This window comes from Contarinia nasturtii, unplaced genomic scaffold (assembly GCF_009176525.2).
Source record: "Contarinia nasturtii isolate CC-2019 unplaced genomic scaffold, AAFC_CNas_1.1 Cnas_scaffold_695, whole genome shotgun sequence".
NCBI classification, from domain to species: Eukaryota; Metazoa; Arthropoda; class Insecta; order Diptera; family Cecidomyiidae; genus Contarinia; species Contarinia nasturtii.
This window is the reverse complement of record NW_022198046.1, coordinates 4186257-4200579: the sequence shown is the minus strand read 5'-3', so window position 1 is coordinate 4200579 and position 14323 is coordinate 4186257. Positions and strand designations below refer to the sequence as shown.

Sequence of the window (14323 nt, the reverse complement as noted above, 5' to 3'; positions counted from 1 at the left end):
AAACTTTCATTCCACAAATTTATGGTGAAGAAATCAAGCGGAAAAAATGTTCGACTATAAATTCTTCAGAGATCAGTAACATAAACCAGGCGCTTGTAAGCACACGCTCACACACACAAAAACTGCATGAAATCGGGAAAACAGAAACAAAAAAGCACTCACACTAGATTTAAGCGACCTTTTCGCTTGTAGCCAAACAAGCTGCAGGATAAAAAGAAACATGCTTTATGGATTCGAAACAACAATTCGGTACAACGGGCATTTACAATCAAGCATCGTTTAGTCTTTGTAACGCGAACGCGAGAAAGAGCGGGCGAGCGAGTGTGTGAAAGAGAGAGAGGTCTCTCCAAGCACCAAATGTTTTTCATAAATCATGAACTCGCTTCAAAACAATATGCCTTTTGCCATTCGTGCTTTTGCTATTTGCCATTGTTTGTAGTTCGAATGTTTTAGTCTTTGATTCATTCCGCGGTGCTCGTTTGTTCGTTCATTCGCTATATAGCTGTTGTTTTTCGTGTTTCGTATGCTAGCATCGGCATTGCTCGTTTGTTATATATGTTTCTCTTTGTGTTATTATTGTGTTTGAGTATTATTTATTTATGTTTGGCTTGGCTTCCTTTCAGGACGCATTTTGTCGACAGCGACTCAACTCACAGCATCGCATATTGAACATCAACAAGCACGGTATCGTGCACCAGAACAAAAACACACAAAAAATCTCGCATAAATAAAACAAAAATTGGTTTTGGAACAAAAGCCGTTGTGGTTATAATTTAATTGTTATTTGGAAGGAAGAGAAAAAGAGTATAAAGCAAAGGAAGAAAAAAACGAAGGACCATCTCAGAGAAATCATACAAACGGAAAAGTGCACACAAGGTACAATCCGAAATAAATCTTATTCGGATCACGTTAACGCCTATAAATTATTTCAGTTGAGTTAAGACGTTGACAGAATTCTCTTTGCTTGACACAAACATTGCATTTGTCGCACGCTTTAGCTGCACTATATACAACTATCCGTCACATTACTTATTATTATATACAAGCAATGACATTTCAAATGGAATTTTATAATAAGCTCACAAAATCTTAATCAAACCAACGTTTCAATTTTCATTCTCTCTTTGCATTCAAAGCCCGTAATTCGCGCGGCTTAAAAGATGGAAAAATAATAATACAAGACTTTAAAATGAAAATGCGAAAAGATGAAAACAGTGTTTCAAATGTAACGTTTTCTTTTGTGAATTATTCTTTCCTTTTACCTTTTTTCTCTTTGGTAAGTAGAAAAATTGTATTTATGGTCTATAAAGTGTGTAAATATATGAGATATGAATATCGAGAAAAACAGGAGATTTAAAGTGATACAAACGCCTTGAAAGCCAAAATTGTAAAATCTACCGAAAATGTTCTCAATGGCTTACACTTTCATACAATTGAAACTTATTATTATTTATTATGGACTCGATCGAGTTCCGCACTGTCCAGTGCAAACAATAGCAAACAACATCAGAATAAAATGATGAAGAAAGGCATCATAAGGGTAACGAGAAAAAAAGCGTGATAAATTGGATCGAATGTTTTATTCGCTTTGATGATTTCAATGTTTATTACATCTGAAAATTAATTGAGCATAACATATTTATGGCTTCATCACGTATACTCTCTCTCTCTCTCTCTCTCTCTCTCTCTCTCTCTCTCTCTCTCAAAAGGAAGATCGAAATCCAAAATATAAATTGTGTATGTAAAATGTTTATATTTCAGTTGTAGCATTTCATTTTATTTATTATATGCGCAATAAGGCGTCCATTTGCAAAAGCTTTCACAAAACTGATTTAAATAACAAACAAGCGACACGTGAACTGAAAATATTTTTTTTTGCAAAAGAAAAAATACGCTCCCAATCCAAGCCACGTGATTATATATGTAATACGAGTGAGTGTATTTCAATCTCTATAAGTTTCCTCTTGATTTCACAAGGATTTTTCGTTTTTACATTTTCTAGTCTAATGAATTTATTGCGAAAATAGTAAACAAGATTGTTTGCAAGTTCAATGCCTGTCTAAAGATATTTTTAAAAATTTTCTTGGCACCAAAATATGCTCTCTATCAGCATTTGAAGTCGAATTGACAGTTTCAATTTTCATACAAACATGTATGAAATCGGTTTATTTTTGCAATAAAAGCGAAAAAAAGTTACTCGAGTCGAATTCAACGGAATAAATTATAGCAATGCAGCAAATTTGCAATTAGAGCATCGAATGTGAAAAAGTAAACAGATCGATAACACACTCAGTGCTGTATGCTAAAAAAAGAGACTTAAATTTGCATCCTGGTGGCGGCATCCTTTCGTTTAGTCGGTCATTTATGGAAGCATTTAAGAAGTGTACCGTCCGAGCCACAAACAGATCCACGTTATGTTTCTTACTTCATTCTCTTAAAAAGTCCAGCTAAAAGTGAGACTGAATATCATACATTTTCATGGGGTTCACACAAACGGTTCCAGAGGGGGCGCAACTGTTACATTTCTTTTTTTGTATTTACATGAATTTTATATGGGAAATTCCATTCAGTTTTCTTGCCTCACGATGAAATACGAACGCCATGGAGAAAAAAAACGAAAGCAAACAAAAATCGCAAAATTGTAGTGTATGAATACATCACTATGATATATGCAAATGAATGTGCGCCTGATTGTTTATTGCCCATTTTGCCACGATGAAATTCGGTGATAAATTTATTGTATGTTTCTCAGTCTCTGCAGAGAAATTTCACTACTGATGCAAGATGTTTGTCATAGGTAAATTGTTCCTTATATTGAATCTAATGAATCTCGATTTCTTGCATCTCAACTATTATTTGTTATTCTTTTGAGTTTGTCATTTGAATTTGTGTCAAACGCGACCATACTCGTTTCGGTAAATGGAACCGGAAGTGTACAAATTACATAAATCTAGTAACTTGAATTTTCTAATAAATTTTCAGCATGGAGAGATCGAGAGCGAGAGAGAGAGATAGAACCAGAAAAAAATAAACAACTGAATTCCTGTGCGATTTGTATATATGGAAAGTGACTCTTGAAACCCGTTGTAATCTAGTTTTCATGTACAGCATAAGTCGAAGATCGGGGTTTTCAGTTCTGCGGCATGTTGAATTTGTATCAGTATACCAGAAAGTGTGTGTATGTATGTAGCAGTAGCTTATGGTATCTTTGTTTAATCACTTTTACATGAAAAACTACTTTACGGAAAATACTCCGGGGAATCGGTTTCCGTTTTATATAGCAAAGTTTCGATGACATTAAAATACATCCCAGTATAATAATCGATAACTGAAAGAACAACATACCACATTTGTAATACATGGAATGAGTTAAAAAGATGGGGAAGAGAAAGAGAGTAGGGAGAAGGAATCTGTGGAGAGACAAATTGTCGTATCCGAAATGCTTGATATTAGTTATCTTACAGGAAAATGTATTGATGTCATTTGCTTTGAAAATGCCGCGATAGAGAATGAGAACAAGAGAGAATGTTAGAAACGTGGAAATGCGGCATAGAAGTTAAGAGATGGCATTTTAAAAGTAAAATCAGCTTATTTAGTTTTTCGTGGGTATATGTGTGTGGTTTTTTTGCACTTGAAATTGATAAGCTCGACAAGCCAACTTTAGCGAGTTGTATTTAAACTTATCACGTGTATGCATAAGTAGCAAGTAGCATTAAGTTCTATACCTCCGAGAGTAAGAGAGTATATCAGCATACAAAGTGTGAAGAAGTTTCATACAGATAACATTCGGTAATTCGAAAAATATCTAGTGAGTGAGCGAGAGAGCATTACGATAAAGTCGTCATCATATCGATGATTCATCCGCAATGAACCTGAACAACAGTATGCCGATGTAGATTGAATGGTTTTGAAAGTTTTGCTGTTAAAATTAACTTTTCATTCATGTCAAAGCGTCAGCACGTCACACCAGAAGCATCTTGGAGAGATGTCTGCAAAGAACTCGAAACATTGTATGCTTACCATTAGCTCTCTTGTTGCACTGCATTTTGTGTGTGCGTATACGCATATATACATTATTATTATTATAATCAACATTCATGCACACAGCAGAGAGAGCACGAGCAGGAGCAAGAGCGTGTAACAACAGCAGAAGCATCCCATCAACTGAAATGCAAATGCTGAAATAACACTTGCTTTAACGCATAACAAATTTTCCTATGGAATTCATTCCGGCACAACAAATGAACGACATATCAATAAATTATGCATTGAGGATTGTTATTCAAGCGAGGAATGGTACCGTGACAGCAATTTATAACCAAAAGCAAAGTTCTAAAAAGCAACACCACTCCCTCTCTCTCCATCTTCAAAATTCGCCCACGTTTCGTCTCTGACTAAATTCAAAAGCTCATGGCCAACGGAATGTTCAAGTGCACGAATTAAAGGATTTATGGGAAATCCATTGGACACTATTAAGTACAAATTATCAACACAAAAACCATATTATAGGCACCTACTCACTTAGTGAGTGGTGATAGAGACTTGGATAGAGTCACAAAAGAATTCCGCCAACGGCACCAGTAACTATTGCCACAAAATTATTAATTATTACAATTGGAGGCGATCAAATCGGAGAAACAAATAACCTATAAACGTATAATTCACATACCATATATAAGTTTGTAAATAAACTTTGTTTTTTTCTGCCATCGATTGTCGCCCATTTTGCAAGCGATCAAGAAATATTGAAACAATCGTTATTGATGTTTGCTGATATTGCTCGTACATAACGGCACACAATGACGCTCATTCAATTGATTGTGTTGTTGTTGTTGAAGGAATACAATCGGGCATTTTTATGACAAAACATGTAAAAAGGAATTGTATACAAAACCCGTACTGCGAATCGAGCACATTCCATTCTCTACATACTATATTCGTTTTGGATGGCTGTCAACAGCAACTGGGCCGATATTTAATCGTAAATTGATATTCAACTCTCCGTTTTGTCGATGCCAACGTTCGGGATATGCAACGCATTGATATGACGACATTTGATGCTGGCCAGAAAGCATCGAATGCAATTTATGATTTCGATTTACGAAAATTAGAAATTCCAAACCAAAGTATTCTATCCATTTCTAATGGGCATATATTGAAATGGTGGCCCCGTTTAATGGCATTTTTCGAAATCTTTTTCCATTGCCATTTCGAATGTTTTGTACATTGAATTTTAGTATTGGTATTGAAACCTTTTCGGAATTCGACTCATGTCATTTTTCATTAAATCGAGACAGCATACGTACATGACAAAGACCAAAAATAGGCACGAGATGCTTGCAGAATACAGTTGACAAACAACAGCAAAATGCATTGAGATTATGGCATTGGGAGTGAGTAATACACGTTTAAGCCAAAGTTTGTCTACCATTCGAAACATGATACTTGCAATTGAATGTGATTAGTTCAGTAAGCAAACTGCTGATGATGATTGCCAATAGCAAATTTACCAACATCGCGCCATTCGATTTTACTTTGCAAGAGCAATACATGATGGACATTTTCATTGGGCAATGCACCCAAAAACTATTCAATGGCATTAAAATAGACATTTCGATAAACATTTTACACTTTATCGAGCTTTCAATTCGATTTTTCATGAGTTTTGGATATGTTTATATTGATGATTGTTCGAAATAACTATTCGGTCATGAAAAAAGTATCAAGCAAATTGCATTTTCGACATAAACATTGAGATGGATTTAAAAAAAAAAACATTTAGAATTGTTTTCGACCTCAAATTCCTTTGAAAGACGAGACATTTGGGTCAAATCCCAACGTCCAGAAGGGTATTTTCCGATTAAATTGTAGAAATTGAATTTTAGCCATATAATAACATTGCAACAATTTTAAATGCAATTTTAATGAAATTGGAAGTTGCACGCGTTGACCCATAGTGCCATTAAAGTTCAATATATGTTCGTGTGTTATCGAAAATTAATGAAAATCTGTCCGATGCAGAGTATCATACGGGTGCATCATACACACACATACAAAAAATGGGAAAAAACAGGTTGAGAGAGATACAATGCATTTCCGGAACCGAAGCAAAAATTAATTTCAATTTACAGCCGTTGAAGCTGTAAACACAATCGTAATTGAAATTAAAATTAACCAAACATCCGGCATTTTTTTGTTCAATGAGTTGCGCTCATTATATTGCGATGCACGAATTTTTTTTGTTCGCAAAAATCAATTAGACCCTTTTCATTATGTAGCAACAAAAAAGGGAGCCACTTTACGTATAATTAATAATAATACCCGAGAAAAGATCGATTCATGGGCTAGCAAATAATTATGCCAATGAACATGAATCCTAGCATGAATTAATGCTCAATCACTGCAAATGTATTTTTAACATTTATGATAATCAATCACAATCCTTTTGGCATCATTGGTTCATACAACTTTTTCAACAAAAAAGCACACTCCATTGGCAATTGGTCGTGTTCAACCAAAGCTAACCCACAGCTGTATCGATTAATGCAGCGAGCAAGGTTGCAAATTTAATTAAAAAGTTTCGTCATTTTTTCTACTCTAAGTGAATTCAGATAAATGAAAATGGTTGTTGTAATGTCGATTGTCGCACTTTTCATAAGTGCAATGATGCATATACGTGCTTCTCTATTCACAAGCAGATTCTATCACGTTACAACACATTGGAAAATTCATCGAGCAAAAGTTTAAACAAACGTTAATTGAATTTACACGTACGAATTTCCATGGAACGCATACAACTTTGTATATATTTTTTTTACCAAGTATAAAGGTAACATGGGATTGTTCGTTACAAACCTGATTATTTTGTCAGAGCGGGTCTCTTTTTTCTCGTTGGTTCCTTGGTTTTTGGTTGAAAATTGATATGTCAGTCAAAATTCGTCAGCTGAAGCTGAATGAGAAAGAGCGATGCAATGAACCAATTCAATGGTGAAAACAATTTCCGCCAAACGAGCGAAAGAACGTCTGTCGGTGCGTCTGTCAGTGTGAGTTTTTTGCTTAAGAAGTTTTCTTTTCCAAAATTCGTAAATGTTCGCATGCATGCCAAAAGGCAGGTGCATGGAAATATTCGCGAGCTCATGTGCAATGATTTCAATATGTAAATATTGTAAAGAGTAAAAATCATTTGAATGCACAATGCTTAGGTTACCGTACCATAGCAGAATATACTCTGCTCCGCACACACATACACATAGATTCCGAATTAATTTTTGGCGGTGTCTTGTCTTAATTTTAATATGTTTTTTTATCTTATGGCATGTGTGAGCTACACCATTATAGAGTCACAGCAAAGGAAAGCGGTAAGCTTAAATAGACGCGTCGTGGTGATACGAACATGTGTGTTTGTGTACATTGGCATGCATCAGCATAAAATTCCCATATGAAATGATGTTATTAGATCGGTTGTCGGCAGCATTTATGCAGAGAGAATCAACTACAAAGTGAATTTCAAATGAATGGCATTCGTTATGCGTTGACGCCAAATCCACTGACGTTATAGGATTACATCACATATAAAGTGAAAATGTAATTTTACTTCACATGTCTAGCTACACATACAACAAACATACCCACATCATTGTCTATTATACCCATCCCATTCTCCTGTTCGTTGCAACCCACGCTCAATAAAAAATAAATTGCAGCGAAGTGCACACTGCATTCATATATACACAATTGTCACAAAATGCGATTTCATCACGGCAAAATAATATTTCGTCGTTCAATTTCAGAACATTCAACGTGTATTATTGATTAAATTTGATTTTATGCAACTCATTTGAATGCGAGCTAGTTGAAATTGTATATATATATATACATATATATATAATATATATAAAATGAAATTGTGCCTCATATTCGCGAATGAACGAACGAAAGAGTGATTCTGCTGAAAATAGACATTTTCAAACACGCTTTATTGAATGAAGCACGCATAAGGCAACTTTGTTGTCTTTTGTGCAAAATGTTCATACAAACGTCTGGTAAATAAAATGTTCGCGTATTTTCTGTCGCACGACAGACACACATCGAACATAACATAAAATTGCTTCCAATTGAACGAATTCAAAATTAAATGCATTATTCATATTTCTGTAATTGGATTTCAGTGGAAATGAAATGATTTAGTGGAAGAACACACAAAGAATTGGACAGAATAAAAATGAAAAGAATGTACACCATCCATTCCATCTATTTGGAATCTTTTGTGCCGGCTGCAATGCAGCCATTTCGTTCATTTAGAATTCGTTAGATTTTGTTAGATGAATGGGAGCACATAAAATGTGGGCGCCTAGACACGACACACACACATCAAAATCAGTTTGGAGCGCACATTTTACTTTTTCACCGATGCTGAAAATCATTTCTCATTCAATTTGTGAATCACTTGTTATTCCCTTCGCTCTCTATCAAAGATGATAATTTTTCATTTTAACAACACAACAGTTACATCAACAACAAAATGAACACACATTTTTCTCTCTCATCTAAATGCTCTCTTTGAAGCTTCAAATAAGTGATGCGCGTAAGCAATTCAGCATCAATTTCATATACATTCAACACACACTACAAATGAAGATGAAAATACACACATTTGTTCACTCCATTTTTGTTGCCATTGCATTTGTCTACATACTTCATACACATGAATGTCACTATACGTGTATCGATATTTACGATGGATCATTTTTATATTGTGCTAGCTACCACACTGATAAATTCATGCACATTTTAAAATACATCGAACAAAGAGAAGAATGAGAAAAAAACACGATTTGTGATTATTTGCAGTCTTTGCGAAAAGTGCATCGATTTAAAACTATTTTCATTTCAATCCGTTTCGATAACTATTTCGAAAGCATCACTTAATGCATTTACGTAGGAATATCTCTTTTTTTGTGTGTGTGTGTGCGTGCATGTAAGAAAAGAAGCGAGAAAGCGTGCAAAAGGCACCGATTTTATGGTATAATCGTAAATTGTACAATCGCACCATGCTGAATGAACACAGTAACAGCATCAGTGGCTGGGAATACACTCGTTTCAAGCACGTTCTGCAATGTGAGAACAACGAAAAATGTGGCACCGAGCACGTATCCCAGTTGAAATATGACTTTTCATGTTATTCCCGTCTCGCGTCGTGTCATCATCGTGCTCAAGAGAAAATGTGCAAATGATTTTTATTTACTGCGGCTACAAAATAAAATAGTTTATGGTCGATTTCAAAGCGTTAAAAAAAATTATGATTTCATAGCGTTTCACGGATGGCACTATTCAAAAGTTTACCATAAAGTCTCACCGAAATGTAATTGATCAAATTTGCTTATTTTTCTCAGTCACAATCATTTGTTGCAGTTTGCGACGTTTTTCTTCGTTTCACTGCATTGACTTAGTGCTTTCTCATTTCATCTCGCCCATCTCTTGCCACATCCGCCGCATTGTTTACAATGTCCTTAAACTATAGCGTTTTCTTTTTCCGATTGCGCTCATGCCGATTTATTCGCCATTCGAGACATTCACGAAGACAGAAACAAAGGCGGAGCAAGAGATCGTCTTGGTACGTAGAAAATTCAATTCGGATGCTTAAATGATGCTATCGATATACTGTGTGTAAGAGAATAATGTTTACAATGTCATTAAATTCATTGTTCGTTTTGTGTAATGTGCTTTGTTCGGAGGCTCGTTTTGGTTTCGCTGTCGAAGCCAATGCGAATGAGCTAAGCTAAATGGCATCATAATAATAATAATTGAAATAACCCCTTATTTTATTATGGTGATTTGTGCTTTGCCAATAAAACTGACAAAACCAATTTTCATTGCGAATCGTATATTGAAATTTATACGTTAATGGAGCCGGCACAAGAGAATGAGAGCTACAGAATATCGGGCTCAGGTTTTTGTTGTTTGAACTTACAGTTCAGAAAGAAAATGAAAATAATAACAACTTTTTTTTCTTCATTTGTCGCGCACATTTGATCGTCGTTATTTTACAATTGTATATAGTGGTTTCAATCCATTTTCCTTTACTTTCTCATATTTTTCTTTTTCGTTCGTTTTGTTCTCTCGTTACTTCTCCTGCTACAATTGTTCGCTATTCGTTAAAATAACATTCAATTCCAGATATAAATATCAATTGATTCATATCCATCGGAACAGCAGCAGCAGCAGAAAGAAAGCGGCTAAGAAACTTTTGCTATGTTATTTATTCGTTTCCATTGCATTTCATTTTGGCCCAAATGGGCCACAAACACACATTTACTCCGGTTGAACCAGTTTACTCTCCTGTAATTTTTAATAAGGATTTCGATGTTTTTTCTTCTTCTCATTCTTTTTTCTGTTCTGCTTTTTTCAATTTATTATAACAACCGGACTCGTTTTCGACTTTTTGCCGCAGAAAACAAATAAAATAAATCTCAAATTGTAACAAAGAAAACAATAACAATAACAATACATAAATTTCATCGAAGATAAATACGAATACCGAACATAACCTACTGTATTCATGTCGTGGCATCGAGAGACAGAGTAATAGAGAGAAAGAGTGAAATAGCGAGAGAAAATGCAAACACATGCAATCTTGCCTCAATTTATGACAATAGAAGAAAGCAATTGCGGCTTTTTGGCCGAATTGTTGTTGAAGAGAGGAAAATAGTGAATTTGTTGTGCTACTGTGTGCAAGAATTGAAAATGAAAATGTAATTGGCATTGAATGCAATGTATACCGTTTGCGTTAGCAACGTGATAAAAGATGCAAGGCACACAACGACCTTGTTAGTCAAAATAATGGCTCTTTTGTGCCATTACAAAACTAAAAAGAGAAAGAGCAAATTTGTATTTTTAAAGTCGTTTCGATTTGTTTATTTTAACAACGAATTTTCGTTTTCATTCAGTAAATTAATACGCTGCAACAAACAATTACCGAGTAGATTTTCACCGAAATGAACAGAATTGCACGGAATCTGCTATGGTTTTTATTTTTCAGCTAAAATCCATTCTAAAACGGGAAAAGCTTTTTACAACAACGAAACAACAGCTTTTTCTCGCAACGAACGAAGGAAACATCGACTTGAACAATGGAATTTAATCGATGGTTTTGAAATTGAAGCCGAAATTACTGTAGGTGGAATATTGCTATAATATGAAGTAAATGAAAAGTAATTTTTCGACTAATGCAACATTCCACATTCAATTGCAATATAAAAGCGATTTTCAAGAGTTGATTTTCCCCCTAAGTCAAAGACTCATTCAACATCGTTTCAAGTTTTATGATTTTAAGTGTCATAAAAATGCTTATGTTCACTCCATTTGCACTTTTCCGAAAATTCCAGAAAATGCCATATGTAAAAAAGCAGAATAAAAATAATAGAAGAAGAAGAAGCGCCAGCAACAGCACAGTAACAATAGCACACACCAAGTTGAAATGCAACCGAAGCACCTTGCAATGAATGGGCTATAATTTTACAACAATTTGAATTCTTATGAGCTCAACGAACATTTACACCTTCATTCGAAAAACTTGATAATGTATTCATTTCTTCATTTCTTTCTTCACGTCGTCCGTATTTGTGTATGATCGTGTGTGTGTGTGTAAAGTTTTCTTTAAGCGAACAATTTTCGGATGCATTCCAGGTTAATGACCAAGAATAATTTCACTAGTCATAAAATTGATTGCTCTTTACAAAGTACACAATTGCTGGAATTATACAATAATATTCCGTACATAATGAGAGCGACGAAAAAAGCGCAAGCATACACACAAACCCATATCCAATGAAGTGTGTAACAATATTTCTAGGGGCAAATCACCATTTGCAAATATTCTGTATTTGCAAAAAATTTGCGTATTTCCAAAGATATTTGCAAGTTTTTTAATATTTGTACACATTTGCAAATATTTGCACTGATTTACGACATTTGTATACTTGACTGTGTAAATGCAGCTAATGAGAATATCTCATTTATCACGAAATTAAAAAAGAACTAACTAACTTCACGTATAAAATATTTAGAATTTTAATATTACCAACTTTTTTTATATTTTGGTGTCCGAAATATTAAAACTATGCTGAAATAAACATAATATTACTAACTTAACCTAACTTTCGCTTTGCAAAAAAGCTTTTCTTTGCGCGGCGAATTCACTACCGTCTCCACTAGACAGTTTAAAGTTATAACGTTCAACCACGTTCAACATGAAGTTTGTTGAACGCGACTTGAAGTTAGTTCAATTTTATTTAAGCCATTTCCAACAAGCTATCTTTAAGGCCAACAATGCCGCATTTGTGATACATTTGTATATTTGCTCAACATTTGTTGAATTTGCGATACATTTGTTGCATTCATTGAAAGCACAGCATATTTATTCAAAAATGATGCATTTGTTTTCGTGATTTGCCCCTAGATTAAGGATAGAAACTTTGTTAATTTAAAAGAGGTGAAGCTTTTTTTCTAAATCAATTTTATTTTATTTTTTTTACAAAATGTGAGTTTTACACAATATTCCTTAAAATTATTATTTTTTTGAAAAAAAAAGAAAAGAATTATTTATTTTATTCAATAAAGAAATGCAAAAGATTTGCTGTTTATCGTCTCATCTTGTATTTCATCATTCGTAATGCTCTGGCCATAAGCGGTGCTTTCTTTTGCTTCTTTTCCTTCTTCGGTCCATTTGATGGTTTGGCGGTTGATTTCTTTTCGTTTTTGCTATCGTTAACTTCAATCATCTCGTTGCTATCTTCGGTTTCGCTATCACTGATTTCGAGATCTTTGGAGAGAAAGTCCTCCCCTTCATCGCTACTGGTGCAATGATCCGATTTACGAAGCTCTGCGTATAGTTGTTGTAATGGTTGTTTTGCGGACGAGGACTCTTCGCTTTTACTATCGATGATTTCAATCATATCGTTGCTATCTTCGGTTTCGCTATCACTGACTTCAAGATCTTTCGAAAGAAAGTCCTCATCTTCATCACTACTGCTGGAATAATCCGATTCACAGGGCTCTGCGTAGAGTTTTCTTAATGGTGGTTTTGCAGATGATTCCTCTTCATCGCTACTGGTGAAATAGCTCGATTTACGAGGCTCTGCGTAGAGTTGTTGTAATGGTGGTTTTGCGGATACCTCCTCTTCATCGCTACTGTTAGAATAATCCGATTCACGGGACTCTTCGTAGAGTTGTTGTAATGGTGGTTTTGTGAATAATTCCTCGTCATCGCAACTGGAAAAAAATTCCGGTTCACGGGGCTCTGCGTAGAGTTTTTGTAATGGTGGTTTTGCAGATGATTCCTCTTCATCGCTACTGGTGAAATAGCTCGATTTACGAGGCTCTGCGTATAGTTGTTGTAATGGTGGTTTTGCGGATACCTCCTCTTCATCGCTACTGCTAGAATAATCTGATTCACGGGACTCTTCGTAGAGTTGTTGTAATGGTGGTTTTGTGAATAATTCCTCGTCATCGCAACTGGAAAAATAATCCGGTTCACGGGGCTCTGCGTAGAGTTTTTGTAATGGTGGTTTTGCGGATACTTCCTCATCATTGCTACTGGTGCAATAATTCGATTTACGGGGCGGTGCGAAGAGTTTTTGTAACAATAATGCTTTTTTGCTCAATGGTTGAGTTGATAATGAAACTGGAGGCTTGGTCGAATGATCAATTTCAAACATCGATATCTCTTCATAATTTTGTAATGTCGATGATGTGGAATCACTTTTATGCATTTTTGAGGAACTGGTCATATAATCTGATTCACGGACTCGTTTATGCGATTTCGGGTGTTGAATTCCATGGCCAGTGTTGAAAGCTTTATTTATTTCGTTGTCCCGTTTGTGTGATGATGTAGTTGCTAAACTTCTTTGAGCAAATGATGGACCATTTTGAATAATTTCTTGATGAGCTACTGATTTCACTTGATTTTTTTTTGTTCGAATCTTTGCAAAATATGCTGGGTTAATCACAACTTTGCTTGCACTTGAGTATTGTAAAGGCACTCGTTCTACCAATGAATTTCCATATGTTCTGTTTTCCATTGTTACTGAAAGTTATTTCGATGTAACGGTTTGCACAGTTGAAAAGTGTTTCAAATAATTGTAGATAAAATTTTAAATTTCTAACCAATTGTCAATATCGTAGATGTGTTCTCCTTGAGACTTTTTCACGTAATGTAGAGATGACGTATGAGCCACTTGCTTATATACCTGCTGTACCGAAGTACAGTTAGGATTGTAATTAGGATTGTAATTAGGATTGTAATTAGAATTATAATTAGGATATG

General features: G+C 34.9%; 1 protein-coding gene across 1 annotated transcript; it reads right to left on the bottom strand.

Moving 5' to 3' along the window:
• Window positions 1-12638: 12638 nt before the first annotated feature.
• On the bottom strand, window positions 12639-14078 carry LOC116340557 (nucleolin 2-like). The gene has a single exon (XM_031767111.1). It carries the CDS (start codon window positions 14076-14078, stop codon window positions 12639-12641), a length of 1440 nt encoding a protein of 479 aa, XP_031622971.1.
• Between the last annotated feature and the right edge of the window lie 245 nt (window positions 14079-14323).

Excerpts from the sequence above, each read along its gene's own strand:
- LOC116340557 (XM_031767111.1), bottom strand. The coding sequence starts at position 14,078 with ATGGAAAACAGAACATATGGAAATTCATTGGTAGAACGAGTGCCTTTA.